This window comes from Capra hircus, chromosome 28 (genome assembly GCF_001704415.2).
Source record: "Capra hircus breed San Clemente chromosome 28, ASM170441v1, whole genome shotgun sequence".
NCBI classification, from domain to species: Eukaryota; Metazoa; Chordata; class Mammalia; order Artiodactyla; family Bovidae; genus Capra; species Capra hircus.
In genome coordinates, this window is record NC_030835.1 from 39,108,135 (window position 1) to 39,135,556 (window position 27,422).

General features: G+C 43.7%; 1 protein-coding gene across 1 annotated transcript in view; it reads right to left on the reverse strand.

Moving 5' to 3' along the window:
• The window catches only part of LOC102191110 (mitogen-activated protein kinase kinase kinase MLK4), a 60,294-nt gene extending 37,425 nt beyond the window's left edge, over positions 1 to 22,869 (reverse strand). The window contains exons 1-2 of the mRNA XM_005698980.3: positions 21,791 to 22,869; positions 3,098 to 3,278 (exon numbers count right to left, since the gene is read on the reverse strand). Of these exons, the coding sequence (XP_005699037.3) occupies positions 3,098 to 3,278; positions 21,791 to 22,610 (1,001 nt within the window). The 5' untranslated portion in view covers positions 22,611 to 22,869. The remainder of the gene's footprint in view (positions 1 to 3,097; positions 3,279 to 21,790) is intronic.

The following is a 27,422-nucleotide window of genomic DNA, read 5'->3' on the forward strand; positions in this document are numbered from 1 at the left end:
TTCCACATTCTGACACCAAGGACTGTGCTGTGACATACTGATGCACTCTGGAGGTGTGTGCGGACGTCTGGCTCCACACCAGGTAGCTATGCAGGCCAGTAGTCTCAGGTCTTTTTCATACGTTTCAGGCTGTCTTTTGCTCCTGTCACCTACTCTGTTCTCAACTGCCTTTTTAAAAATTTTTCTTTTTTACCAGTTTAGCATCCTTCTCCCCTCTTCTGATTAGATGCTTCTACTGAAAATCAGACAACCAAGCTTATATTATACAACTGAGAAAAGAACAGATTTTGAGGGAATTCCTCTCCATGAGTGTTTGGACGTCAAGACCCAGACTGTGACTGATTTTAGAAATTCTTTTTTTCTTACTTCTTGATTCTATGTTTATAGTCGATGAGGTTTCTATAAAGCATTTATATAGATTGCACAGCGTTCGTGTAGGTTATAATTACATAGTTTGTTTTCAAAGGCATACAACCAGTAAAATGGTTACAGTGTTAAGTAATTATACAGAATGTAAAATTGATTTATGGTACATTTTATGAGTTTTCAGAGTCTTGAAGTATAATTTCTTAAAATAGTCACCTACTTCACTTAAGTATTTTGGCATTATATGTTCAGAAAATTATTGTGATTAAGTCAAGAACAACACATCTAATATTTTATAAAGACACATGTGCTCAGTCTCAGCAGAGTATAAGTCATTAAGTAAGGGGTGAGGCCCAAGCGTTTGTATTTCTCAAAATGGCCCAAAGACGCTATAGAACCCCTGGCACAGGTGATAAATTTCTTAAAAGTCATAAGTAGAACAATTAAATTAGAAGGCCTTATTTATATACTGCTGGTGGGAATGAGGACTGGTGGAAAGCAGTTTGGCACTTCCTCAAATGATTAACTACATAATTACCCTGTGGCCCAGCAATTTCACTCCTATCCAAGAGAAGGAAAACTCGTGTCCTCACAAAAACTTTTTCACAGATGCTCACAGCAGCATTATTCAGAATTAGTCAATAAGTGGAAACAACCCCAACACCATCAACTGATAAATGGACAAGAAAACGTGGTATTATCCACCCAGCAGAATGTTATTCAACAATAAATAAGAATGAAAGTCTGACACATTCTATGACATGAACCTTGAAAGTATGCTAACTGAAAAGCCAGTCAGAGGACTGCATATGACATAATCCCATTTATACAGAATGTCCAGAATAAGCAAATCTGAAGATACGAAACATAGGTTCATGACTGCCTTGGGCTGGGAGGGATGAAGTTTTGAGGGAGATGGCTACCTTCAATAGGATTTCTTTTATGGATTATGAAAATGTTCTAAATTGTGGTGATGAAGGTACACAACTCTATTAATATACTAAAAGCTATGAAACTGCACAGTTTAAACTGGAGAATTCAATAGTTTGTATGATGTGTGAATTATATCTCAATAAAGCTGTTAAAACAACAACAATTAAAAAAGAAAAAAAACCCTGGAGTTTTAATACTAGTCACACAGCATTCTATGAGTCTCAAATGAAGGCCAGTAAGCTCCTGGTGTCTTGTAAGTATAAACAGAGTTGTTCTGTTGTTCTCTGTGTGGTTCTGGTATGGATGGTGTCTTCACTCCCTAATGAGACAAAGCTGAATGGAAAATTCAGATAACCTGGATAACCTGGGATCCCATTTTGGTCTAGCTCTCCATTCCCAAACCAGAAGCTTTAATCTTTAGATGATTCAATCTATAAAATGAAGGAGCTGATACAAATTTTTTCTTCAAACTCCTTCCATGCTAACATTCTGTGAGTGAGTCATGAGGAATCAAAATTTTCCTTAAAGTGAGATTTGTGTTTATTTACCAACAGGTCTTACAAAATGCTATTACTGTTAACTCAAACTATAACTAGTTTTAATCAAACCTCTGATTTAATAAGATTCTCCTATCAAATGGAAGTCCTAGGACAATCAAAATCTCAAGTTACCCATTCCGTCATGATTATAGCTATCTTGATCAAAACCACAAAACCTTCAAAAAGGCTCATACAGATCTTCCTCAACTTACAACAGAGTCACATCTGGATAACTCCATAGTAAGCTGAAAATGTCATAAAGCTGAAAATGCATTCAACGCACCTAACGTTATAGATGGTTAGCCCGTGTGTGTGCTGTGCTGTTGCTTCAGTCGTGTCCGACTCTTTGTGACCCTATGGACTTAGCCCGTCAGGCTCCTCTGTCCATGGGGTTCTGCAGGCAAGAACACTGGAGTGGGTTGCCATGCCCTCCTCCAGGGGATCTTCCTAAGCCAGGGATCAAACCCACAGCTCTTCTGTCTCCTGCACTGGCAAGCGGGTTCTTTACTACTGGCACCACCTGGGAAGACCAAGCTTAGCCCAGTCTTTCTAAAAGTGCTCAGAACACTTACATTAGCCTGGAGTTGGGCAAAATCATCTAACACAAAGCCTAAAGCTGATCTTGTGTTGAATATCTTGTGCAGTTGGTTGCATACGATACCAAAGCTGAAAAGCAGGGTGGTTTTCTGGGTTCAGAGTGGTTGTAATTGTATCGGTTGTTTCCCCTCCTGATGGTGGTGCTGACCAGGAGCTGTAGCTCACTGACTTTGCCTGGCCTCACAAGAGAGGACTGGACCATGCGTCTCTAGGCTGGGCAAGATCAAAACGCCAAATCCCAAGTACAGTTTTTAGGAAGTGCCTACCACTTTTGTACCATTGTAAAGTCAAAAAAATTCTTAAGTGGAACAACCACAAACTGTGGACCATCTTTACTGTTCGTTATGCTCAGAAATGCTCAATACTTTGGGACTCATTTCTGGCTTCCCTGGTGAAGCACATGGTAAAGAATTTGCCTGCAATGCAGAAGACCCAGGTTTGATCTCTGGGTCAGGAAGATCCCCTGGAGAAGAAAATGGCAACCCACTCCAGTATTCTTGCCTGCAGAATCCTATGGACAGAGGAGCCTGGTGGGCTACAGTCCATGGGGTCACAAAAAGTTGGACACGACTAGCAACTAACACTTGGGACTCATTTAATGGAAGTGCAGCAACCAGTTTCCACTAACATCTGCAAGAGCAAAATGCATGGTGCTAACTTACCTCCAGATGTCGCTTCCCTTGGAAAACAAAGAAGACTTGATAACTTCCGGGGCCATCCAGGCATACGTGCCTGCTGCGCTCATCCTGGTAGTCCTGTGCCATTCTCTCGCCAAGCCAAAGTCTGTAATCTTCAGTGTCTTGTTGCAGATGTCATCATACTCTATCTTCTCGAGTAGCAAAACTAAGGGAAAAACAAAGGGAGAGTGTTCGCATATTTTTATAAATTTTCAGTGGCTTTTAAAATACAATCTTCACTGCAGTTAGCTGTGAAGAGAATAAACCTGCATTTTACCATTTTATTTATTAATACATCATGCTTTTCATTGCCTTTAGTGGGTCATTTGTGCCTGAAGTTACAAGTTTAAAAAAATCCAGACACAATACAGCTTAGCATCTTTATGAGAAAGCAACTGATTTCTAAGGGCAAGAAACATTTAACTGAGATATCACAGGGAGAATCAGAAGTCTCTGAAAGTTTATGTGACAGGAAAATAATACATGGTTTTCTTCCAAGAAGTTAGGTCCTAATCTAAAAATGTAGTGTTTTCTACTGAATGTATTAGAGTATTGCAAGTAGACGGCATATTATCATAAATCATTATTATCAAAGATTATCTTAAGTTTGCCAAATGCAAATAGACATGTTAACCCATTAAGTTATTTTATGAAGTTGGATTGCTTTACCAAAGATCAGAATACAGCAAAAAGTAAAAATTTCTAAGAAACATTATACAGATGCTGGTTTCCCCAGTCCCCTGACAAAATGCAGAGTGTACAAGAGCAGCTTTCAGGAGCTGAGCTGAGGTCAGGGCTGCCCTGAGCTCTCACGTGTGTGTGTGCATGCAAAGTCCTTTCCATCATGTCCCTTTGCCACACTCGGGTAGCAGAAGCTAAAACAACCCTGCTTTCCATCACTACCCACCTGTACCCACTCACCCCGCCCCTCCCAGAGCCTTAGTTTCCTCTCTCCCCTGGTAGATTTCTCTGCCTATAACCAAGCAGAAATGTCCCGCTGTTTTCCATGAGGCTCTGGTGCAGCTGCGTATCCATGCTACTCCTTCCCATCTGCTACAAGACGGGTGGTTTAAACCTACTGTGTTTTCTAACTTACCTCCTTGCTCCTTCCTTAAAACCCTCCTTCTAGCCTGCAGCTCAGTTATTCCAGTTCAAACTAATGCCCCACAGCTGTGAAATGAAAAGACACTTGCTCCTTGGAAGAAAAGTTATGACCAAACTAGACAGCATATTAAAAAGCAGAGATATTACTTTGCCAACAAAGTTCCATCTAGTCAAGGCTATGGTTTTTCCAGTGGTCATGTATGGATGTGAGAGCTGGACTATAAAGAAAGCTGAGCACCGAAGAATTGATGCTTTTGAACTGTGGTGTTGGAGAAGACTCTTAAGAGTCCCTTGAGCTGCAAGGAGATCCAACCAGTCCATCCTAAAGGAAATCAGTCCTGAATATTCATTGGAAGGACTGATACTGAAGCAGAAACTCCAATAATTTGGCCATCTGATGCAAAGAATAGACTCATTGGTAAAGACCCTGATGTTGGGAAAGATTGAAGATGGGAGGAGAAGAGGGCAACAGAGGATGAGATGGTTGGATGGCATCACTGACTCAATGGACATGAGTTTGAGTAAATTCTGGGAGTTGGTGATGCACAGAGAGGCCTGGCGTGCTGCAGTCCATGGGGTCACAAAGAGTGGGACATGACTGAGTGACTGAACTGAACTGAATGCCCGCAGGTGCCCTTCCCCTACTACCCTGCCACCATCTTACGCTGAATTACAGTCCTTCTCTCTGGACCAGATGTTGGCCCTCTCCTCTGTCACCCACACACCACCCCAAGCAGATTCATCTTCCTACAGCTCTGTGGCATCCTTTCATCTTTTTAAGCCTCTCATGAATAAACTACCAATACATGTCACAATAGCAATGACTCTCAAAACCACTACACTAAGAGAAGGAAACCCCACATGAAGGGTTTCATACAGTGATTCTGTGTGACATCCTGGAAGAGGGACAGAAATCAGACCAGCAGCTTTGGAGGCTGAAGGGAAAGGTCTGAGGGCAGCACTCCATGGGAGAGTTTCTCCAAGGTATGCAAATTCTCTCTTTTGGTGGTGGTGGTGGTGGTTGTTACAGGATTATATGTATCTGTCAAAACTCAAAGTTTTGACAGATACAAAACTCTCACTGTTTGCAGATGACATGATCCTCTACATAGAAAATCCTAAAGACTCCACCAGAAAATTACTAGAGCTAATCAATGAATATAGTAAAGTTGCAGGACATAAAATCAACACACAGAAATCCCTTGCATTCCTATACACTAATAATGAGAAACTAGAGAAATTAAGGAAACAATTCCATTCACCATTGCAATGAAAAGAATAAAATCTTGGGAATATATCTACCTAAAGAAACAAAAGACCTATATATAGAAAACTATAAAACACTGGTGAAAGAAATCAAAGAGGACACTAATAGATGGAGAAATATACTGTGTTCATGGATCAGAAGAATGAATATAGTGAAAATGAGTATACTACCCAAAGCAATCTATAGATTCAATGCAATCCCTATCAAGCTACCAATGGTATTTTTCACAGAGCTAGAACAAATAATTTCACAATTTGTATGGAAATACAAAAAACCTTGAATAGCCAAAGCAATCTTGAGAAAGAAGAATGGAACTGGAGGAATCAGCCTGCCTGACTTCAGGCTATACTACAAAGCTACAGTCATCAAGACAGTATGTTACTGGCACAAAGACAGAAATATAGATCAATGGAACAAAATAGAAAGCCCAGAGATAAACCCACACACCTATGGACACCTTATCTTTGACAAAGGAAGCAAGAATATACAATGGAGAAAAGACAATCTGTTTAACAAGTGGTGCTGGGAAAACTGGTCAACCACTTGTAAAAGAATGAAACTAGAACACTTTCTAACACCATACACAAAAACAAACTCAAAATGGATTAAAGATCTAAATGTAAGACCAGAAACTATGAAACTCTTTGAGGAGAACATAGGCAAAACACCCTCCGACATAAATCACAGCAGGATCCTCTATGACCCACCTCCCAGAATATTGGAAATAAAAGCAAAAATAAACAAATGGGACCTAATTAAACTTAAAAGCTCCTGCACAACAAAGGAAACTATAAGCAAGGTGAAAAGACAGCCTTCAGAATGGGAGAAAATAATAGCAAATGAAGCAACTGACAAACAACTAATCTCAAAAATATACAAGCAACTCCTGAAGATCAATTCCAGAAAAATGAACGACCCAATCAAAACATGGGCTAAAGAACTAAACAGACATTTCTCCAAAGAAGACATACAGATGGCTAACAAACACATGAAAAGATGCTCAACATCACTCATTATCAGAGAAATGCAAATTAAGACCACAATGAGGTACCATTTCACGCCAGTCAGAATGGCTGCGATCCAAAAGTCTACAAGCAATAAATGCTGGAGAGGGTGTGGAGAAAAGGGAACCCTCTTACACTGCTCGTGGGAATGCAAACTACTACAGCCACTGTGGAGATTTCTTAAAAAACTGGAAATAGAACTACCTTATGACCCAGCAATCCCACTGCTGGGCATACACACAGAGGAAACCAGAATTGAAAGAGACATGTGTACCCCAATGTTCATCGCAGCACTGTTTATAATAGCCAGGACATGGAAGCAACCTAGATGTCCATCAGCAGACAAATGGATAAGAAAGCTGTGGTACATATACACAATGGAGTATTACTCAGCCATTAAAAAGAAAACATTTGAATCAATTCTAATGAGGTGGATGAAACTGGAGCCGATTATACAGAGTGAAGTAAGCCAGAAAGAAAAACACCAATACAGTATACTAATGCATATATATGGAATTTAGAAAGATGGTAACAATAAGCATGTATGCGAGACAGCGAAAGAGACACAGATGTATAGAACAGTCTTTTGGATTCTGTGGGAGAGGGAGAGGGTGGGATGATTTGGGAGAATGGCATTGAAACATGTATATTATCATATATGAAACGAATCAGCAGTCCAGGTTCGATGCATGATACTGGATGCTTGGGGCTGGTGCACTGGGATGACCCAGAGGGATGGTACGGGGAGGGAGGTGGGAGGGGGGTTCAGGACGGGGAACATGTGTCTACCTGTGGCGGATTCATGTTGGTGTATGGCAAAACCAATACAATATTGTAAAGTAATTAACCTCCAATTAAAATAAATAATTTTATATTAAAAATAAAAGAGGAAAAAAGGAAAAAAAGCCCTGTGTTGGCAATAATATGGAGAAATTAGAACCCACATACAGTGCTGGTGGGAAATGTAAAATGTGTCACTGCCATGCAAAACAATTGGTAGTTTCTTAAAAATTAAACACAGAATAATGGAATTATCATATGACCTAGCAATTCCACTCCTAGGTAGGTGCATACCCCAAAGAAATAAAAACAAGTGTTCAAACAAAAACTTGTACATGAAAAAAGAATAAACTCATCAAAGTGAACCCTCAGAGGGTGAGTTTTACTCTATGTAAATTATATCTTAATAAGCCTGCATTTAAAAATAGTCCATGATTCCCCATAACTCAGAGATAATAGCCACACTCTGAAACCTGGGAAATCACAGCCCCTAGATTCACACAGCAAGCTACATTCAAACCATGCCCAGTTCCTCTATGGATAAGCTTCCTCTGCTCAAGCCAAGCTGGCTGCTCCTCCAGCCCAAACAGTATCTGCTCAGTGACATCTCCCAGATATCCTGGGTCAGGAACCATCACATCCCCCACACTCACGTGGCCTCTGTGTTTCTGTGACAGCTCTGCGAGGCATCAGGTACCACAGCGTTCGTGTTTACTTGATGCCTCCACTACTGAGAGCTCTGAGATAGTAAGTGTGAAAGAGTGAGTGTGTGAGTGAGGGGGGGAGAGAGTGTGTGTGTGGTAGGGATGGCAGGAGAGGAGAAAGATGGTAAGAAACTTGTACACTCATGCTCACCCGCACGGAACCACTCTGCGTTGCCTGATTCAGCACAGGTGCATTGAGTTTACAGGTGAAATGAACAAAACATGCCCATTCTTATGTTTATCCTTTGCCCATGCCAATTCCCATCTAACAGAAATAATAAGAGTCCATAAGAGTCATTGGTAACTGTCAATATTCCCTATATTCCTTGTACTTTACAGGCATTATTTCATTTAATCCTCACAAAAATCGCAAGAGACAGGTCTTCATGATCAGAAGGTAATTAATACTGAAAAAGAATTGAGCAACACAGTGAATCCAATCAAACAGCAATCCAAATTTCAGAGTTAATAGAGAGTATGTCTGTGTGTGTGCAGGGGTAACTATTATTCAGGTTTCACCTTGAAAAATAACATGAAAAAAGTCTATTTTAATCTTTTTGCCAGTTTTTCTAAATGTCCTATGGACATCTAATAGCAACATATGAGATACAAAATTTTAAATATATTTGTGCAGGATATAAGATTAATATAAATTAAATATATTAACCTATTATATTTAAATTATTAATGACATCATTCAAGATGCTCCTATTCTTTTTTCTGCACTTGATAAAATATTCTCAGAGAAATGTTAATATGTCTCACTATGATTATGTATTTTGTTCTTTTTCCTTATATTTCTTCTGATTTTTGTTTTATGTATCTTTCTTTGTTATTAAATGTCTAATGATTTATGATGTCTGTCTTCTTTGTAAACTGTACCTTTTATCATTAAAAATATTCATCTTTGTTTCATTTTAAAATGAATAAATTTAACTGATTTTTTTTTTTAAAGCCTTTTACTCTTTAACAACATCTTTGTCGCTGCTTAAACCAGGCACTAACTCTTAAAAGGAACAAAATGAACAAGCATGGGAGATTTCTTAGAATAAATTATCCAAACAAAACTGGAAAGAAGCATAAGACATTCTTCATGTTTGATCTGTGGAAAAGGGGAAGCACTTTCCCAAACGTCATAGGAATAATCAGCGTTGACTGAGCACATTCTGTCCGGAAAACTTAACTGGTATTTTAATCAGATAACCCCCACCACAGTGCTATGTGAATATTATTTATCACCTGTACTTGACAGATAAGGAAACTGAGACACAGAGATGCTGAGTAATCCGTCCAAGGTCACATAGCTAAGGAGCAATGCCACTCAAGCCGTCTGACCCCTGTGTCCACGGTCCTAACTACAGCCTGCATTACTCAGTTGACAGCTGTTATAAATTTTTCATAAGTGCTTTCTTGATCCCTTGGAAATCTCCTTGTATTCAGGAGCCTGTTGTCCTCCTTTCTGATTTCCTGCCATTGGATAATTATCACATGATCTAAGCAGTAGCCCTGCGGCATCACGACAGAAGCATGCGTGCCAGGGCAGACTGCTCAGTTTGGACTCTGTGCTTCTGATTCCTGTCTGTCACGGGAATTATGACAGTGCAGGCAGGAAGAAAGGAAGACACATTCAGTGCTCAGAACGGTGTCTGAAACACAAGAAGCGTTTCGTAAGGATTACACATACATATACCCACATACACCCTTTATCAAGGGATTTGAAAGCGTTTTTAGCAAATCTTCAAAATCACTTTCATGGAAGTCAGGAAATCCTATCCTTTTGCAAGGCTTGAAATTTCACTTTGTAATGGATTCACATTGGTGTCATCAATTTAGGCAGTCACGGAAGTCAGAGAGTTAATGCAACATGAGCTAGCTGAAGGGGGACTGATTATGTAAGTTGCCAAATCTGAATAAATACTGTTGTGCTGTAAAGATCCTTTCCCTAGAACTTCTAACTATATGCAGAGAGTAAGGACCCCCTTCTATCCCCCCAACACCACCTAAGGCAGTACCTCACACACCAAACACTCAACAGTTTTTATTAATGACAATTATTAATATCACCAGTCATAATAAGGATATTGTCTGCTGCTGCTGCTAAGTCGCTTCAGTCGTGTCCGACTCTGTGCGACCCCATAGATGGAAGCCCACAAGGTTCCCCTGTCCCTGGGATTCTCCAGGCAAGAACACTGGCATGGGTTGCCATTTCCTTCTTCAACGCATGAAAGTGAAAAGTGAAAGTGAAGTCGCTCAGTTGTGTCCAACTCTTCGCGACCCCATGGACTGCAGCCTACCAGGCTCTTCCGTCAATGGAATTTTCCAGGCAAGAGTACTGGAGTGGGGTGCCATTGCCTTCTCTAGGATATTGTCTACCACTAACTATCCTCTCCTATGTAGAGTTGTCTCCATTTCATATCTCATTGGACCTTTATGCCATTCTGTGACAGTCTGGAATTTACAGTTTCCAGGTCACAGTTAGAAATGTAACCCAGATCATATGGCTACTATACAGGGCCTGGCTTCAGATCCCATCTGAAGAGCATGCATCTAAGCAACCGGGCACAAAGTGGGCACACCAAATTCTGAGCCACAGAAACAGACAATTCTTGCCAGTCTTCCTTGTTACTAATTATGCTACCAGTTATTAGTATAACTGGTAGAATAATCAGAAATTTCACTTTGTTAATTTTTGAATTTTCCTTTCTTCTGTGTCAGGTTAATGTATATTTATTTCTCAGGGCTGATTCCTCATAAATATCAAGAAAAAAATCAATATCTGATCCTTTAAAACCCTGTATACTTGAACCACAGAAACAAAAAATAGAATAATAATTCTACTTTTAGAATAATAATCAGAATAATCAGAAATTTCACTTTGTTAATTTTTGAATTTCCCTTTCTTCCATGTCAGCTTAAGGTATATTTATTTCTCAGTGCTGATTTCTCATAAATATCAAGAAAAAATCAATATCTGATCCTTTAAAACCCTGTATACTTGAACCACAGAAACAAAAAATAGATAATTAGCTACAGGGACTTCCCTGTGGCTCAAACTGTAAAGAATCTGCCTGCAATGCAGGAGACCGGGGTTTGATCCCTGCGTTGGGAAGTCCCTCTGGAGAAGGGGATGGCAATCCACTCCAGTATTCTTGCCTGGAGAATTCCATGCACAGAGAAACCTGGCGGGCTATAGTCCGTGGGGTTGCAAAGAGTCGGACACGGCTGAGTGACCAACACACATACACAGCTACCTCATCAGCTGTATGATGTTTCTCCCCTCACAATACACACTGATTTCACTTTTAAACGATGATATTCTTACACCATTCAAGACTCTACATTAATGGTCAAGTTGGCTCGGAGTTCTATATAACTGTGTTTTCCAAGACACTATCACGTATTTTATCTTTTCCTTCTGATTAGCATCCAAACAGGAAGGCATGAGGAAGCCTTGATTAAAATGGGCCTTATAACCAATCCACATCCTCAGGCCCCAGGTAATGCCTTGCAGCCCTTGAGAAGCAAAAAACCTCAGAAAGGCAACTGTAAAATAAAGGCAGAACTACCAGTGAGAAGTAAACACTCAGTATTTAAAGAGGATTGCATTTCTAAAGCAATGCCACGACAGAATGCACTATTAGCAGCCACTGCGTTGGCAGCTTTGAAACACCTGCCCCCACCTGGAGCCCAAGGTTTCCACAGAAGCTTTGAAATATCAGAAAACAAGTTAAAATAACACTCTGAATGTCAAACGTTTAGAGTTCCATGAAAGGCCCATTGTTCTGGATTCTATTTCAGAGGTGTTCAGCAGAATTCTTCAAATTCCTTATCTTTTGGGCAAAATGACCGAAACCAAAAATAGCCAGTGTCCCGACAGGTAACGTGACTGGGCGCCTGGCCAGGTTTCAGCGGAGGGCAGGCTGGCGGTGCTTCTGCGTCCTGCCCACTACCAGGAAGAGGACCCCAAGGAACAACCATGCATGAAGAGGGCACATCAACTTCTGGGCCACAGAAAGTAGTCAATTCTCGCTAGCAACCCAGCGACGAATGTTCGAGCCCCTTTTTGTGCGACTTCAGTAAAGATTTTTGACCCCTGTTAGCCCCATTCTTGAACAATCAGCCTTTACAACCTGTGTTTTGTCTACTTACTCAACCATGAGGCACTTGATTTTTTCCAGCTCCTTTGAAGTTTCACTTTGGTATTTTCCGAATCATAGTATATAATGTACATATTCCTTAAAGCAATTACAATGTATCCATTCTATTTCCTCACCATTTATGGGAGTGCCAGTCCAAATTCCATTTGAATCAAATAGGTTCATTTCAATTAACCTTTAACTAGGACTATGTTATATATAAAAAAAAAGTCTGTTAGAAAGAAATCAATTGAGGAAAGCACCAATGTGAAAGAATATATCAGCAAAACACCACCTCTCAGCCTAAGACAGTAATGTTACTCTGTGAATTTCAATTCTGGAAACAATCAGCCATTCATTTCCAGGGAAAAAATGATAACTTACTCATGTTTCTTCCATCTATTCCCACACCTGTAGCACTTATTCACTCACCAGTCTCTGGAGGCCTTCATCTTGGTCTTCAAGTCCCTTCTCAATCTCATCTCCATGTCTTTTCAGCTCTTCCTGGACTTTTCAAAAGGAATCCTACACCCTAAAACTGCTGTACATTCAAGGCCACTTCTTTTTTTTTTTTTTTTTTTTGCCTTTAGATTTACTTATTTATTTATTTTTACATTTTCAGTACAAATTTTTTTTAATTTTATTTTTTTACTTTACAATACTGTATTGGTTTTGCCATACATTGGCATGAATCCACCACAGGTGTGTACATGAGTTCCCAACCCTGAACCCCCCTCCCACCACCCTCCCCATATCATCTCTCTGGGTCATCCCAGTGCACCAGCCCCAAGCATCCTGTATCCTGTATCAAACCTAGGCTAGCGATTCATTTCTTACATGATAGTATACATGTTTCAATGCCATTCTCTCAAATCATCCCACCCTCTCCCTCTCCCACAGAGTCCAAAAGTAAAGTCCACTTCTAAAAAACATGACATTACATTAGCGTCTCCTTGCTCCCAGTGCCAGCTGTGTGGACCACCTCCTCCTTGCACCCTCCACAAAACCACACCTGGCCTCCACTTCCCATGGAGGCAGCCCAGCTCCAGCCCTGGATTCTTGCTGCAGCACCTACTGTGAGATGGCCTTCAGGTCCACTGGCCTTTGGAATCTCAATTTCCCCTTCTAGTAAAAAACCAAAAAACCAAAAATGAATAGCTTTGCCAGTCTCTGCCTGCTCCCATATCATACGAGCCTGTAAACACCATGTCCCCCTGGGTGCCTTCCCTCAGGACTTCTCTAGATGTTCTCTGCAGTGCTAAGGTACTTAAGCTGTGCCACTCCCCTTACACTTAAACACACTGTCTTATCTCATTTGTTGGTCTCATCTCTAATTAAATTATAAGCACCTGGAGGATAGAATGTGCACCCAACTCATTGTATTCACTTATTTCTACTGCATAGCAACTACCGTTTTTATACATTCAATAAACAGTTGCTAAATGAGTGACTACTATAAGGGGAAGAAGGAGCAGGAAGATGAACCTTTTCATGTTAAGCCAGCTGCTGAGTATGAAAAACCAGTGCACCTGTTCCTCCTAAAACAGCACAGACTGCTTTAGAAATAACGATAGCAAAGTAGTTATTTGGATACTGACCCACCAGCTGCAACTGACGCAGTTGATCGTTCCCCCCTGAACCCTGTTCTTCTCTGGCCCCCAAGTATCACAACACCCTCTCACGTTCATTCCTTTACCAGCTGCTCCTTTTTCTGGTTCCTCCCTCTCTGCGGGGCCTCTAATCCCTGGTGACCCCCAGGGCTCAGCCCTCGGACCTCTGGCCTTTCCTATCAGCACTCAGTCCCCAGATAACGTCAACCACTCAGGCCTTTTCATGCCATGGACATGTTACTGACTCCCAAGTGATCACTTCCACCCTAGTTCCTCATGTGTTCTCAAAACTGTAGACCATGTGACCTGCTGCAACGTCACTCAGAGCCAGGCCTTGGTTCCAAAACATTCCAGGGGCCACCCCCTCTCTCCTGGGTGCCCTATGATTCCCTTCCAGGCCTCTCCTGTCACAGCGGGCTCCTGCTCTGGGGAGTGACTTCTGTTCTTCAACCAGAGTTTGTTTCTCCAGGTGATCCGCCTTTCCACTTCTTCAGGTTTTGCTTCCTTTTCTGGAAGGCCTTTCTTAAGCACACGCTAATCTTGAACTGCTCACTCTAAGATTTTAACCTTCCTTTTCAACTTTTAGTTTTTTTACTAAGCAATTGGGCTTCTCAGGTGGCGTTAATGGTAAAGAACCCATCTGCCAATGCAGGAGACTAAGAAACGTGGGTTCGATCCCTGGGTCGGGAAGATCCCCTGGAGGAGGGCATAGCCACCCACTCCGGTATTCTTGCCTGGAGAATTTCATGGACAGAGGAACCTGGAGGGCTAGAGTCCATAGGGTTGCAAAGACTGAAGTGACTTGGTGCTCATGCACTAAGCAATTAGTACCCTCCACCATACTATGTCTTTCACCATTTACCCTCTAATGTCCACACTGCCCACTGGCGTGTAAATTCCACAGGGGGAAGAACTTGTTCTCTACTTTGCTCACCACAGACTACCCAGAGCCTGAAGCATCCCTGGCATGCAGTGCACAGTCACTAAATGACTGTGTTGTGATGAGCGAGTCAGCCCACTATATACAAGGAGAGAGACCTCTGCAAGTTCTGGGCACGTGATCAGCTAAATCAGAACTTCATATGGCCCTCAACACCATAGACACACACCATATTCAGTTTCAATGAGACAACTTCTTAGATTTCATTGTGTGTGAAACACACACATCACTCTTTCTATCGGCTGAACATTTTCTGTATTTTATCAAGGTAGGGAACAAAGCAAACTCAAGAGGGAGGAATCCACCGCAATATTCTACATTAATATGTTAGTAAACAGAAAGTAATATAATTGATATTATTTGAGTCAATATTTGCAGACAACCTGAAACAAAGTAACTCTTAAAAGTCAATTAAGCCAGTAATAACTCAAACCTCCTATATGTAGTCAAGACACTCTCCCCAAATGGCATGTGATTCGCTTTTTCAAAAAGCATAAAAAACGTCCCAGTAATGGATTCTGCTGCTGTGCTTAGTTGCTGTCGTGTCTGACTCTTTGTGACCCCATGGACTGTAGCCCATCAGGCTCCTCTGTCCACGGGGATTCTCCGGGCAAGAATACTGGAGTGGGTTGCCAAGCCCTCCTTCAGGGGATCTTCCCAACCCTGGGATCAAACACAGGTCTCCCACATTGCAGGTAGATTCTTTACCATCTGAACCACCAGGGAAGTCCAATGAACTCCGTAGTGAAACAGTTAAAACAGCAATTGAATACTTCATGCCTTCTCCCTGACCCTCAACTTATCAAGCCAAGTTACAAGCAGACTGGCCAAAGTGTGCAGATGGCAGCATTCCTACGGAACAAAGCGCGAGACTGTTTCCTTGTACAGCTGGCCGGCCTGGATCAACGGAGCCAGTTAAAGGATGAAGACTCTGACCCCCAACTAAAGTGAATAAACGTATGATAACATGGCACTATATTCTGCAGAAATAATAATGTCCTCGGGTTATAAAGAATTGTGGAAAGCTTTTAGGTATCAATGAGTTCACACACAGGCAAGTTAGGCACTATTTAAAGCACTCAAAGTGTTTCTAAACACTTAGTATAGTCACCAGCTTATATTTAGATTGCATCTTACAGTTTATTAAGTACCTTGACATATACAGAAGTCAGGGAACTACATCCTATGGGCCAAACTGGAAACTGAAAAGCTGCAACAGGAACTATACAGCCTGCAGAGCCAAACATATTTACTACCTGGACCTACACGGGAAAGGGTGCTGACGCCAGGTGTGCGCTGCTTCAGTGATCCTCACACGACCCTGCTCAGAAAGTTTGAGGCCATGAGCCCACTGACTGTGAGAAGTGGAGTCAGAGCTAACTAAATTCTTGCTGCTTTGGGGTCAGTTGTACAAATATAAGTTCTAGGCTCCAAAATAAAGCCATCGCAGTTCTCCCAGCCTCCCCAGGAACCTTTCTTCTGCCCCCTAAAATTCCTTCATCAAGGTATTTCTACCTTGTGGGAGCCACTCAAGTACCACAGTTTGGGAAGTCACACTGAAATTCCAAGTTAAAATCATCAGCCTGACATAGTAAATCTGGTCATTATTTTCCAACTCTGGTGAGTGAGAGGGAGAAAGTGCCCTATATTAGCTCACTAAATAAATAGTGATCATAAAAATGAGGTTCTGATCATAGGTGATAAGCAAATGTATGCCAAACTGATGTCTAAGTATTTTATTTTTTATTCCTGACCCACTAATAATAGTGGGTCTTGATAGATACAGTCATAAAGTAAGTTACTCTAAGCTTATACACTTTTCTTCGTATATATTTGTCTTACAGATCAGAGCACTTTCCTCCTCAAAACTGTCCATGGCTTGCTTTTGCCGTCAGACAGTCCACAACTCTTGGTATGGCATTCAAGGCCATGCTAACATCTGGCCACAAGCTAAACACCAGTCTCCTTCTCAACAAAAGCCACTGTCTACTTTTCTTTCTAGCACACCTGACTCCTATCTGTTCACTAAAAAAGCCATCTGCTTTCATGTAGAATGTACCCAATTGCCTATGAAGTGTTTAAAAAAAAAAACTAGATTTTTCCCCTACAGGTTCCTGTTCATCTCCGAGAGGAATTCAGTAGACAGTATCAGAAATCAAGGCTGTCAGGCTCAGTGAGGTCATATAACTTGCCCAAGGTCACACAGCTTGTAGATGATAACACCAATATTCAAACCCAAGTCTGACCTCAAAGCCAAGGCTCCTTTTGGTACTGCAAGGTTCTAGAACAGTCCAAACCTCACATGCCAGTGTGGGAAAGCAGGACTTACAGACAGCCTTCTGAAATGATGGAGGAGATCTCCTAACTTGGCTTTCCTTTCCCCACACTTTGATACACTTGACAATGACTACAAAACGATCTGAGATGTACATTATAATATGAGCATAATGTGAAAAGTTAAAGTCATTCAGTCATGTCTGACTCTTTGTGACCCCATGGACTGTACAGTCCATGGAATTCTCTAGGCCAGAATATTAGAGTAGGTTGCCATGCCCTCCTCCATGAGATCTTCCCAACCCAGAGATCAAACCCAGGTCTCCCACATTGCAGGCGGATTCTTTACCATCTGAGCCACCAGGGAAACCTATAAAATGATCATCAGCACGAAATTACTCACAACTGTTAAAAAAAAATCAGAAGTGGACTATTTATTTTCCAACAAGCAAGCATAAAAATGGAAGGGGAAGACATGCCTGATGAAAATCAAGACCCATTTTGATTGCCATTCTTTCAAAGATATATCTTTAGTCAATTTTGTTTCAGAAGCAGACAGCTCTGTCACCACTGGGCTCTCTGAACTGATCTCCCTGAACCCCTAGAATAGGAAGAAGCCATGGCATGAAGCTGCATGTCTGGAGTAAAAGAACAGACGAGAGAAGGGAGAAGACGCACGTCTCTCAACTGATAATAGCATAATTAATAGCTCCTCCAAACCACTCTTATGAGCTTTTTAAGCACCTTATTTGGAGATCACGCTGGCTATAATTTTCTCAAATAGCTCCTTTATTTACACTGCACTAATGAGAAAAGCAAAAGAAAAAAATTTAGACTCCTTTTGTAGTTTTAGTAAGAGCTCTAAATTGCATTTCATAATAAATATAACTATGTCTATTTATAGACTGTAGATGTCCTTGTAGATAATAATATATAATAATTATTCCCAGGAGGCTAAAAAAAAAAATCAGGATAAAAGATACCTAACCATTGAAAGAAAAAGTACACAAATAAGCAGCTACAAGGTCTGTGGCTCAGTTTCTCATGCAACGTTTATTTTCTGCTTAAAAAAAAAAAAAAGATAGAACACAGTAAGCAACATTAGAAAAAAAGGAACCATAAATTATGCTAGGCAATCTTCTTTCTATCCTGAACTATGTCAGAACAAACAAAACACTTAAGACTAAATTCTAATCATTCAAAGCCTCCTCAGCAATTCACATATTGTACTATTTTCTTTTTACTCCTTCCTGGTAACTTCCCTGAAAACCACTTCCATTGCTCAGCCAAACCAGTGCTTTCCCTGGCCTGGACAATTTCCCCAGTCTTCACTCAGGCCAATTCCTAGTCCACTCTTCAGAGTAATCTTATAGACACAGGCATTCGATCATGCCCCTCCTCTGCACAAAATGCCCCGAGGCTTGACTGATGGATGGTGCTCAGAGGGAAACCCCACGTGGACCAGGGGCCTGCAAACCACCCCCAGCCCACATCTCTCTTCTACTCTCTGCTCCAGCCCTCCGGCCCACCTTCTTCCCAGTCATCCAACAATCCAGGCTCATGTCTACATCATCTGCCCTTTGCCTGGACCTTTGCTTGACTCATTCCTCCTCCTCCAGGTCTCCATGTCACTTCCTCGGAGTGGCTGCCCTTGACCACCCCGTCTGATCAGCATCCTCACTCTCCACCCTTCATCATGCTTTCTTTTCTTGACAGCACTTACTGATGTTTGCATGACTGCCTTTTATCAGCAGTAGCAGCCATTTATCTTCCCTATGAGACTTAAGTTCAGTGCTGGGGGAACACTGTTTACCATCTGCTTTCGCACTGTATCCTGGGGGCTAGAAGTCCCTGGTAGAGGGTGGGCCCTCAAACTCTGTTGAATAAATGAGTTCCAGCTCACAATGACTTTTCTCTTTTCTGAGTGCATATAAACTGGTCCTTTTCACAGTAACCCAAGGTTGCCTTGGATTGCTCTCTAGTTGTGGTACACAGATTTAGCAAAGCATTTTCTATTTACTTTGCATCTGGGAGTGACAGGGCCTAGCATATTTCAACAACATAAATGATGCTTAAAACTTGCTCATTTGGCTCAACTTTCAATCTTTTGTTGTCTCTTGAAAAAGGAACAAAATTGTTTGTACATCACAAGATTGGTTTTTATTTCAACAAACATTGTCTCAGAATGATATGACAGGACTTAAAAAAAAAAAGACTGATGAGAAAAGAAAGAAAATATATCAAGAGCCATATCTTAGTTTGATAAATTTAAACATTTGTTTTAAGGCAATAATTTCTACTAGCTCAGGTCCAAGTAGCTGTATTCTGGCTCTCTGTTACAAGAGCAGACTAAAGAGTAACACTAATTTCAATATTGATTTTTTAAAACCTTGTTTACATTATCATTAACTCACTACCGCCATTAGCAAATAACCAATAGAGTCAAACAAAATATACTGTAATAGAATCTCTGCCGTACTGAAAGAAATCTCAACAAGGAGTTATGGCTTCATATATCACAAGAGGGTTCCAAGGGACCTGCATTAATTCACTGAATAAATAATACCAGAGCCAGGATAAGACAATGTGCTAGACCCTGCTCTGCACCTTTTAGGCCCTATTCAAAATGCTTATGTCATAGAAGTTAAAAACTGTAAAAGTGGTCATATCGTAACAAATATTTGGCTAGGCGAGTGACCTAGCCAATTAAGTTGTTTTAAAAGTGCGATAATTCCACTCTGCCTAACAATTACAGAAATTAAAATGCTCCAGGAAGTTTGGCAACTTAGTCCGAGGGTGAAAAGTCTTTCAAAAACTAAACTGCAGCCTATAATCACCTTCAGATTACATAATATCTCCCCGAGACACAGTAGGCTACTTGTTCCACGGTACAAGTTTTTCTGGTGTCAATAAAAACTTTTTAACCATGTTATTATTCCAAGGTCGTGCTATTTCTTTTCACTATTTAATAGATTAGCACTTTAAATTTTTTAATTTATACACTGGAACATGGGTTAATCTGCCCTTCTGCGCTTTTACCACCACTGGCAGACATGCTCTGCCTTTGTGAACAGGTCGTATGGACCTTAAGCGTTATTAAAACCCAACCGAACAGCCTAAGCATAATGCAAAAGTTAAGAGTTACAGACCCTTTAATTTCTGGGTCTAAGGATCAGTCCAACCCAAACTGTTTGCTTGGTGTTGGCGATTTGACATACAGCAACAGAGTAAGTTTGAAGGATGCCAGGTTCCATGTCTATCACAGAACTACAGCAACTTACAAGAGCCAGAATGAGCAGGATGCTGCTGCCATCCTTAAAATACCTGGTTCTGCAGAAAACTCTCAGCAGACAAAGGCTTGTGGGCTCACTAGGGGTAGGGCTTCTGGGACACACAGGTCATGTTCTTTGGCAGCAGGTTAAACATTTCTTTCAGTAAAAGCATAGTTTAGGCAATAAGCTCGGATTGGTAACAAAGACTGTGTCAGGTGTTAAGCAGTTACAAAAATTAGTACATTTGAAATTGTGCTATGTCTTTACTGCAACACAGTCCAAAAGTAAGTAAATGGCCTCATGTGGCCTCTGTCAGGATTCTGAGGGTGCACACCACCCCTGCCACTTTTCTAGCCCATATTTTCTTAGAATTTGTTCCTGTCACTCAAGCAGCTGCAATCTAAATTGTAAGACGTGGGGGCCAACAGAAGTCATGAGATTTAAAAAAAAAAAGAAAAAAATCCAGTGTTTATTTGTAGTTACCAACACTCATATTATTTACAGTTCTGAAACGCTATGTTAGTCATTTTCAGGTACATTGCTGTAGGATTTTGAATAGGAGAACAAGTCTGCATAAACATACCACAAACATATCCTTTCTTCCTGTCACTCTCCTGTCTTGCAGTGCAGCAGAAGGGCAATGTTTCCATTTGCCGCAGCTCCTGTCCTAGCAGGTTTTACAAGGTTGAAACGCATGCAGCTCTGGTAGGCCAATGCCAGTCCTGGCTGCATCCTTTAATCTCTCATGAGATTTCACCTCATTCTAAGACTGTGAAGAGATCTTCAATACCGAAGCTAATTCTAGTAGCTCTTTCATATGATGAAATTTAATAGGATTTGGGCTGAGTCCCCTTGTCGGTTCTTAATGGACATCTGTAAAACGCACTTGGATTTATAGACAAAGTGAATGATACAGGCCAGGTTTTCTGGATTTCAAGTACCTGCACAAGGACAATGGACTTGCTCTTAAATCAATCCAAATGTGCACGATGGCACAAAATGGTGTTTCTGGTCTGGAGACAATTCCCTAACACCCAAGCCACTGAACCAATAATGAAATCATACTTCACGGGCAGAGACATCTGAATGAAAACACTTTGGAGACGTTAAAGGACACGAAGCCATACTGAAAGTGGGAGAGAAGAGACCTCAATACAGTGCTTGTAAGCTGAAGGAAAGGGCAGGTTGATGAAGGCCACTAGACAAGAGGGGGGCGTCAGGGAGCATGTGTTTTGAGAAAGGCCTCAGTTGGCAAAGTTCTATCCAAACGAACTACTTATTGTACCTTAAGGCCAAACAGCACCATGAGGTTTCCAGAAAGTCCAGATCTTTTACAACTGTGTGGTCTGCAAGCAAGTCTGATCTGAATTTAAAAAAAAAAAAAAAGGCACCTAAAAGCAACAAAGCAAGGTGTGTCACCTGCTCCAACGCAAGTAACCAGGGTGCAAATGGACCTCTGAGCCCTGGAAAGTCTGCGCAGGAGGCTTTTTGGGAGTCCGGAGGTCGACTAGCCTATCCAGGTGGACTGCGACGGGCGCAGCTGAGTCTTCCTCTCCCCCATCCCTCCGCCCCACCGTCCCCACTCACTGTTGCTGGACTTGAGGTCCCGGTGAAGGATGGGCACCACCGCCTCCTCGTGCAGATAGAGCATGCCCCGCGCGATCTGCACGGCCCAGTTGACCAGCACGTGCGGGGGGATGCGGCGCGCGCGGCGCGGGCAGGGCGCGCGGGGGTCCGGGGTCGCATTGGCGGCGGCCAGCGCGCGGTTGAGCGCTCCGCCGCGGGCAAACTCAAGCACCAGGCAGAGGTGCGGCTGCCGCAGGCACACGCCGCGCAGCTCGATGATGTTGGGGTGCCGCAGCATGGAGAAGAGCCGGGCCTCCCGCCGAACGCTCTCGGCCGCCGCCGCCGCGTCCTGCTCCGGGTCGCAGCGCGCCGCCTTCACCGCCACCTCCTGGCCCTGCCAGGTGGCGCGGTACACCTGCCCGAAACCGCCGGCGCCGATGAGCTCCTTCAGTTCCAGCCGCTCGAAGTCGACGTGCACGGGCGAGCCGGGCCGCGGCGGCGGCGGTCTGGCGGGCTGCGGCGCGGGGTGGGCGGCCGGGCGGCACGGCGCCACGTAGTTGGCGGGGAAGATACCGAGGCGTCGCTGCACCTGGCCGGCCCACCAGCCCTCATCGCCCGACACGGCGGCGTCCTGGGACAGCACCTCCACCAGCTGGCCGCGCCGCAGGCTCAGCTCGTCCTCGCCGCGCGCCTCGTAGTCGTAGAGCGCGGCCCACAGCCCAGCTCCTGCCGAGGCCGAGCCGCCGGAGGAGGCGGACGAAGACGACGCGGAGCCGGTGGGGGCGCCCCGGGCCGGGGATCCCGGCCGGTCAGGCGCGCCCTCGGCGCCGGGCAAGGCCATGGTGGGTGGTGGCGAAGGGTGAGAACCGGGCGGCGGGCTCAGCCTCCCGGGCGGCCGGGGGCGCGCATCGTCCAGCGGGGTCACCGCCTGCGCCCAGAAAGGCAGGGAACGGGAGTCTGGGCTCAAGGACGGCGAGGGTTCACTGGCCCACTACCCGGAGGCCCCGTCTTCAGCCTCCGTTCCTCCTCTGCTGTCTCTGCTGCTGCGGCGGTCCCCGTGGCCGCCGGCCCTGCCTCTCCATGGTGGTGCGCTGGGCCTGCGGCCGGCCTGCGGCACGTTCGGCCTAGCAGCCGCCTGAGCCCGCCCCCTCCCGGCCCGGCCCTCCCTACCCGGGTCCGTCCCGCCCCCAAAGCCTTCACAGTACTCAGGGCCTGCCCGGCTCTCCCGGTCCGCGGCCATCTGGGCCCGCCCCCTCCGGGCCCGTTTCCCCCCTCCGACCAGGGCCCACCCCGCCTCCAGGAGCCGCCGTCGCCTGGGCCCGCCCCCTCGGGGCCGGGCCCGCCCCGCACCGGGGCCCAGTCGCGCATTCATGGGCCGCCCCACCTCAGGGGCCCGCCCCTCACCCTGTGTCCGCCCCGCCCCCAGGGCCTGCTCCGCCCCCAGTGTCCGCCTTCTCCTGGGCCCGCCCCCTCCAGGCCTGGCCCCCTCCCACCAGGGCCCGTCGCGCATCCAGGGGCCGCCCTACCTCCAGCGCCGGCCGCACCACACCTGGGCCGGCCCCACCCATTTGGGTCCCACCGCCCCCGAGGCTCGCGCTCCACCTCTTCGGGTGCGCCTTACCCTTGAGTCCGGGGAGACGGAGCCAGCCCCGGGCTGCGAGAGGTTTTCGGGAGAATTTAAATGAAGCCCAAGGTTAGGCTCGGAGACTATACTGTTCTCCACTGTTGTCTGGAACGCGGTGGCAGCAGATGAAGACGACCTGGTGCCTTAAGCTGAACAGAGATTGGACTGAGAGTTGTGGTGCGTCCTGGGACAGGTCCGAACAGATGGAGCGAGGCTGCAGACCGGCTCCCTGGGCATGCAGCCCAGAACTGACGGGGCGACGAGAACTGGTGTGCAAGACCCGGCCGCTCGTCCTTGGTGACAGATAATCCCGCCTTCGTCTGTACTGTGGACTCCAACGGGAGAGGACCTGGGAACCCACAGGTTCGGGTGTAGGAGGCGTTGGCAATCACTGGGTGCTAGAGCCCGTAAACTTACATATTGCCCAGGGAAGGCGAATAAAGCAAGAGAATCTGTGCACAGAAAGCTAAGTCCTCGACGTGTCCTGGCTGCTCGTTTACCGGAGTACATAAATGTCCTGGGAAGCAGGGCCTTCACACGCTTGCATTTACTCCGCGTAGCGAATGATCGCCTTCCAACAGCGTCAGAAAGGGAAGCTTTTATGTTTGGGGGCAAGGACCGTTTTAGGTCTAGAGATAGGAACTTTGGGGTTTTCTTGTGTAAACGTACTTTCTTCTCTAAAATTTTTTCATTCATTAAGTTAGAAAACCTTGCATCTAGGATACAGCATGCTTGGAGCTGGTGCATGGGGGATGACCCAGAGAGATGTTATGGGGAGGGAGGTGGGAGGGGGGTTCATGTTTGGGAACGCATGTAAGAATTAAAGATTTTAAAATTAAAAAAAAAAAAAGAAAAAGAAAACCTTGCATCTTTGAGGATTTACCCGTGATGAGGTCTGTGGAAGGGAACACCATAATTAGTCCTCCTGAGACGGACCACCGCTGAGATGCAGCCAGCCTCTCTTCCTCTGCGGCAGAAGGGAAAGCAACGCCCAGCGCAGCGTGTCAGGGCCTCCCCGCTCCACCCCGTTAGTCCTCCATGCTACCCCTATTTCCAGTTTCTACCGTGATTATCCACAGAACAGACCCGTGGGTCTCTGCTCTATGTTGACGGAGATGGTGGACCAAACCTTCCAGGTGTGACTACATCTCATTTAGTTATACTTAGGGAGCGCTTACTCTGTAAGAGACTAGGCTAAGGATTGGAGGTTACAAAGCCGCAGGCTTAGAGAATAAGAGAGAATGAATAAGTGCCAGGACAGAAGAATAAGCCAAGTGTCCTGGGCTCAAGTTGAAGGAGCAATCTATTATGCTTGGGGTCACTGGGACATGCTTTGCTGAATGCCATTTGAGTTAAGTATGTCTAGGATTCATAGAAAAATGGTGTGTGAGTACAAATAAACAGTGGGCTCAGGAAACTGTTAGAGGCTGAGAGTTTCCTGTGGCAGATGAGACTAGAAAGTAGTGCCGTGTGTGAAGTCGCTTCAGTCATGTCCGACTCTTTGCAACCCTGTGGACTATACTGGCCAGGCTCCTCTGTCCATGGGATTTTCAAGACAAGAATACTGGAGTGGGTTGCCCATGCCTCCTCTAGGAGATCTTCCCAACCCAGGGACCAAACCCTCATCTCCCACGTCTCCTGCCTTGGCCAGAGCCACCTGGGAAGCCAGTCAGGCTGAAATCCCAGGATGCCTGGTCACCTTCATGGAGAAATGAAGTGAAGTGAGAATCACTTGATCGTGTCCAACTCTTTGCGACCCCATGGACTATACAGTCCATGGAATTCTCCAGGCCAGAATACTGGAGTGGGTAGCCTTTCCCTTCTCTAGGGGATCTTCCCAACTCAGGCATCGAACCCAGATCTTCCACATTGCTGGTGGATTCTTTACCACCTGAGCCTTCAGGGAAGCCCTCATGGAGAGACAGTGTAACAGATGAGAGAACTTTTAGGGTTGGTGGAGTAAACAAGTGGATGGGAAAGATAGGATTGTAAGAGGATGAAGAAGAAAACATAAGGAAGAAAGAATAAGGATTCTGGTGTACATGGGCCATTGAGATGACTCACTGACAGGAAAGGATATTTTCCTGAGAAAAGTTGAGAAAGGAAGTCAGGTTAGAAAGGGCTTAAAAAATGAGCTGAGTTGTCTGGATGTAAGGAGAGATGAGAAACCCTGGAGAGATGAGAAAGAGGGATCAGGAAAAATATTCCCTCAAAACTGCGTAAGTTGTTTAAGACATGAAAAAATCTTTTGGATAAAAAAATGTTTCTTAGAAGCTTTAGTTACTTTTATTGGGTCTTCTTCTTCTAGACATAAAACAGAATATTAGGAAGTTTAACGGTTTGATAGAATTGCTCAAACTTTTTAAGACAAAAAGCACTTTGATTGATGACTTGGAACTTTGGAAATGCCAGCTGTCATTCATTATTTACCTTGGATTACACTTGGAAATTATTACTTTGGATTTCTGGGCTCCAAAATCACTGCAGATGATGATTGCAGCCATGAAATTAAAAGACACTTACTTCTTGGAAGGAAAGTTATGACCAACCTAGACAGCATATTAAAAAGCAGAGACATTACTTTGCCAACAAAGGCCCATCTAGTCAAGGCTATGGTTTTTCCAGTAGCCATGTATGGATGTGAGAGTTGGACTATAAAGAAAGCTGAGCGCAGAAGAATTGATGCTTTTGAACTGTGGTGTTGGAGAAGACTCTTGAGAGTCCCTTGGACTGCAAGGAGATCCAACCAGTCCCTACTAAAGGAGATCAGTCCTGGGTGTTCATTGGAAGGACTGATGTTGAAGCTGAAACTCCAATACTTTGGCCACCTGATGCGAAGAGCTGACTCATTTGAAAAGACCCTGATGCTGGGAAAGATTGAGGGCAGGAGGAGAAAGGGATGACAGAGGATGAGATGGCTGGATGGCATCACCTACACAATGCACATGGGTTTGGGTGAACTCCGGGAGTTGGTGATAGACAGGGAGGCCTGGCGTGCTGTGGTTCATGGGGTCACAAAGAGTTGGACACGACTGAGCGACTGAACTGAACTGAACACTTGGAAAATGGTGTGTGTGTGAAATGTTTTATCAATTTGGTATAACAGCAAGAGTCTGTCAACAGTCCTGGGTTCCAGTCTTGACTTTGTCATTACTTATCACATGATTGAATGTTCTACCATTGCCTATGCAAAATTATAGAACGATAGCATCTGCCCCATGGTGGTGTTTTGAAGATTCACTTAACTAGTATATTGGAGTATAACACTTAACTAGTGCTAATAAATGTTACCTCTTATTATTTTAATATTAATTACTATTCACAAAGGAGACATCAGAATAGAAAATTCAACAGAAAACATATTTATCCTTTTTTTGGCTTCCATTTGGTATATTTTTCTATGCCAAAGATCAATGTCATCTGCCAAGAAAAATTCAAAAATATTCACAAGGTGGTTAGAATTAAAAGTTAGCATGGTAATTTCCAAGGCTTTGGAGCATGTAACATCACAAAACATAATGTTTTTTGAGTCAGCCAAATTATACACACGTGCAACTAATTTTTATTACTATTATCATTTATTATCAACTTTTATTGTGTTGCTACCAGTACTCTTGCTATCGTTCATCATGAACCATGCCACAATAAAGTCAAATAATAATAGAGATTAATAGTGATAGGATAGAATATACAGAACAACTAGGTTCATCATTCAACTTTTTTTTTTTTTTTTGAGTGTCAGGCAGCAATCTAGGTGAACGAAACAAAGAAAGTTCTTTTTTTGTCATGGAGCCCATAGTAAATTTACTTGGTTGCACCAGATCTTAGTTGCGGCATGCAAACTCCATCCCTGAGGAGGGTGGGATCTAGTTCTCTAACCAGGGGTTGAACCTGGGCCCCCTGCCTTGGCAGTGCAGGGTCTTAGCCAGTGAACCTGCAGGGAAGCCCTCATGGAGTTTATATTTTAAAAGCGTAGATAGAATAAGTAAGCAAATTACACTGTATATTAGAATTTGATAAATTTATTTT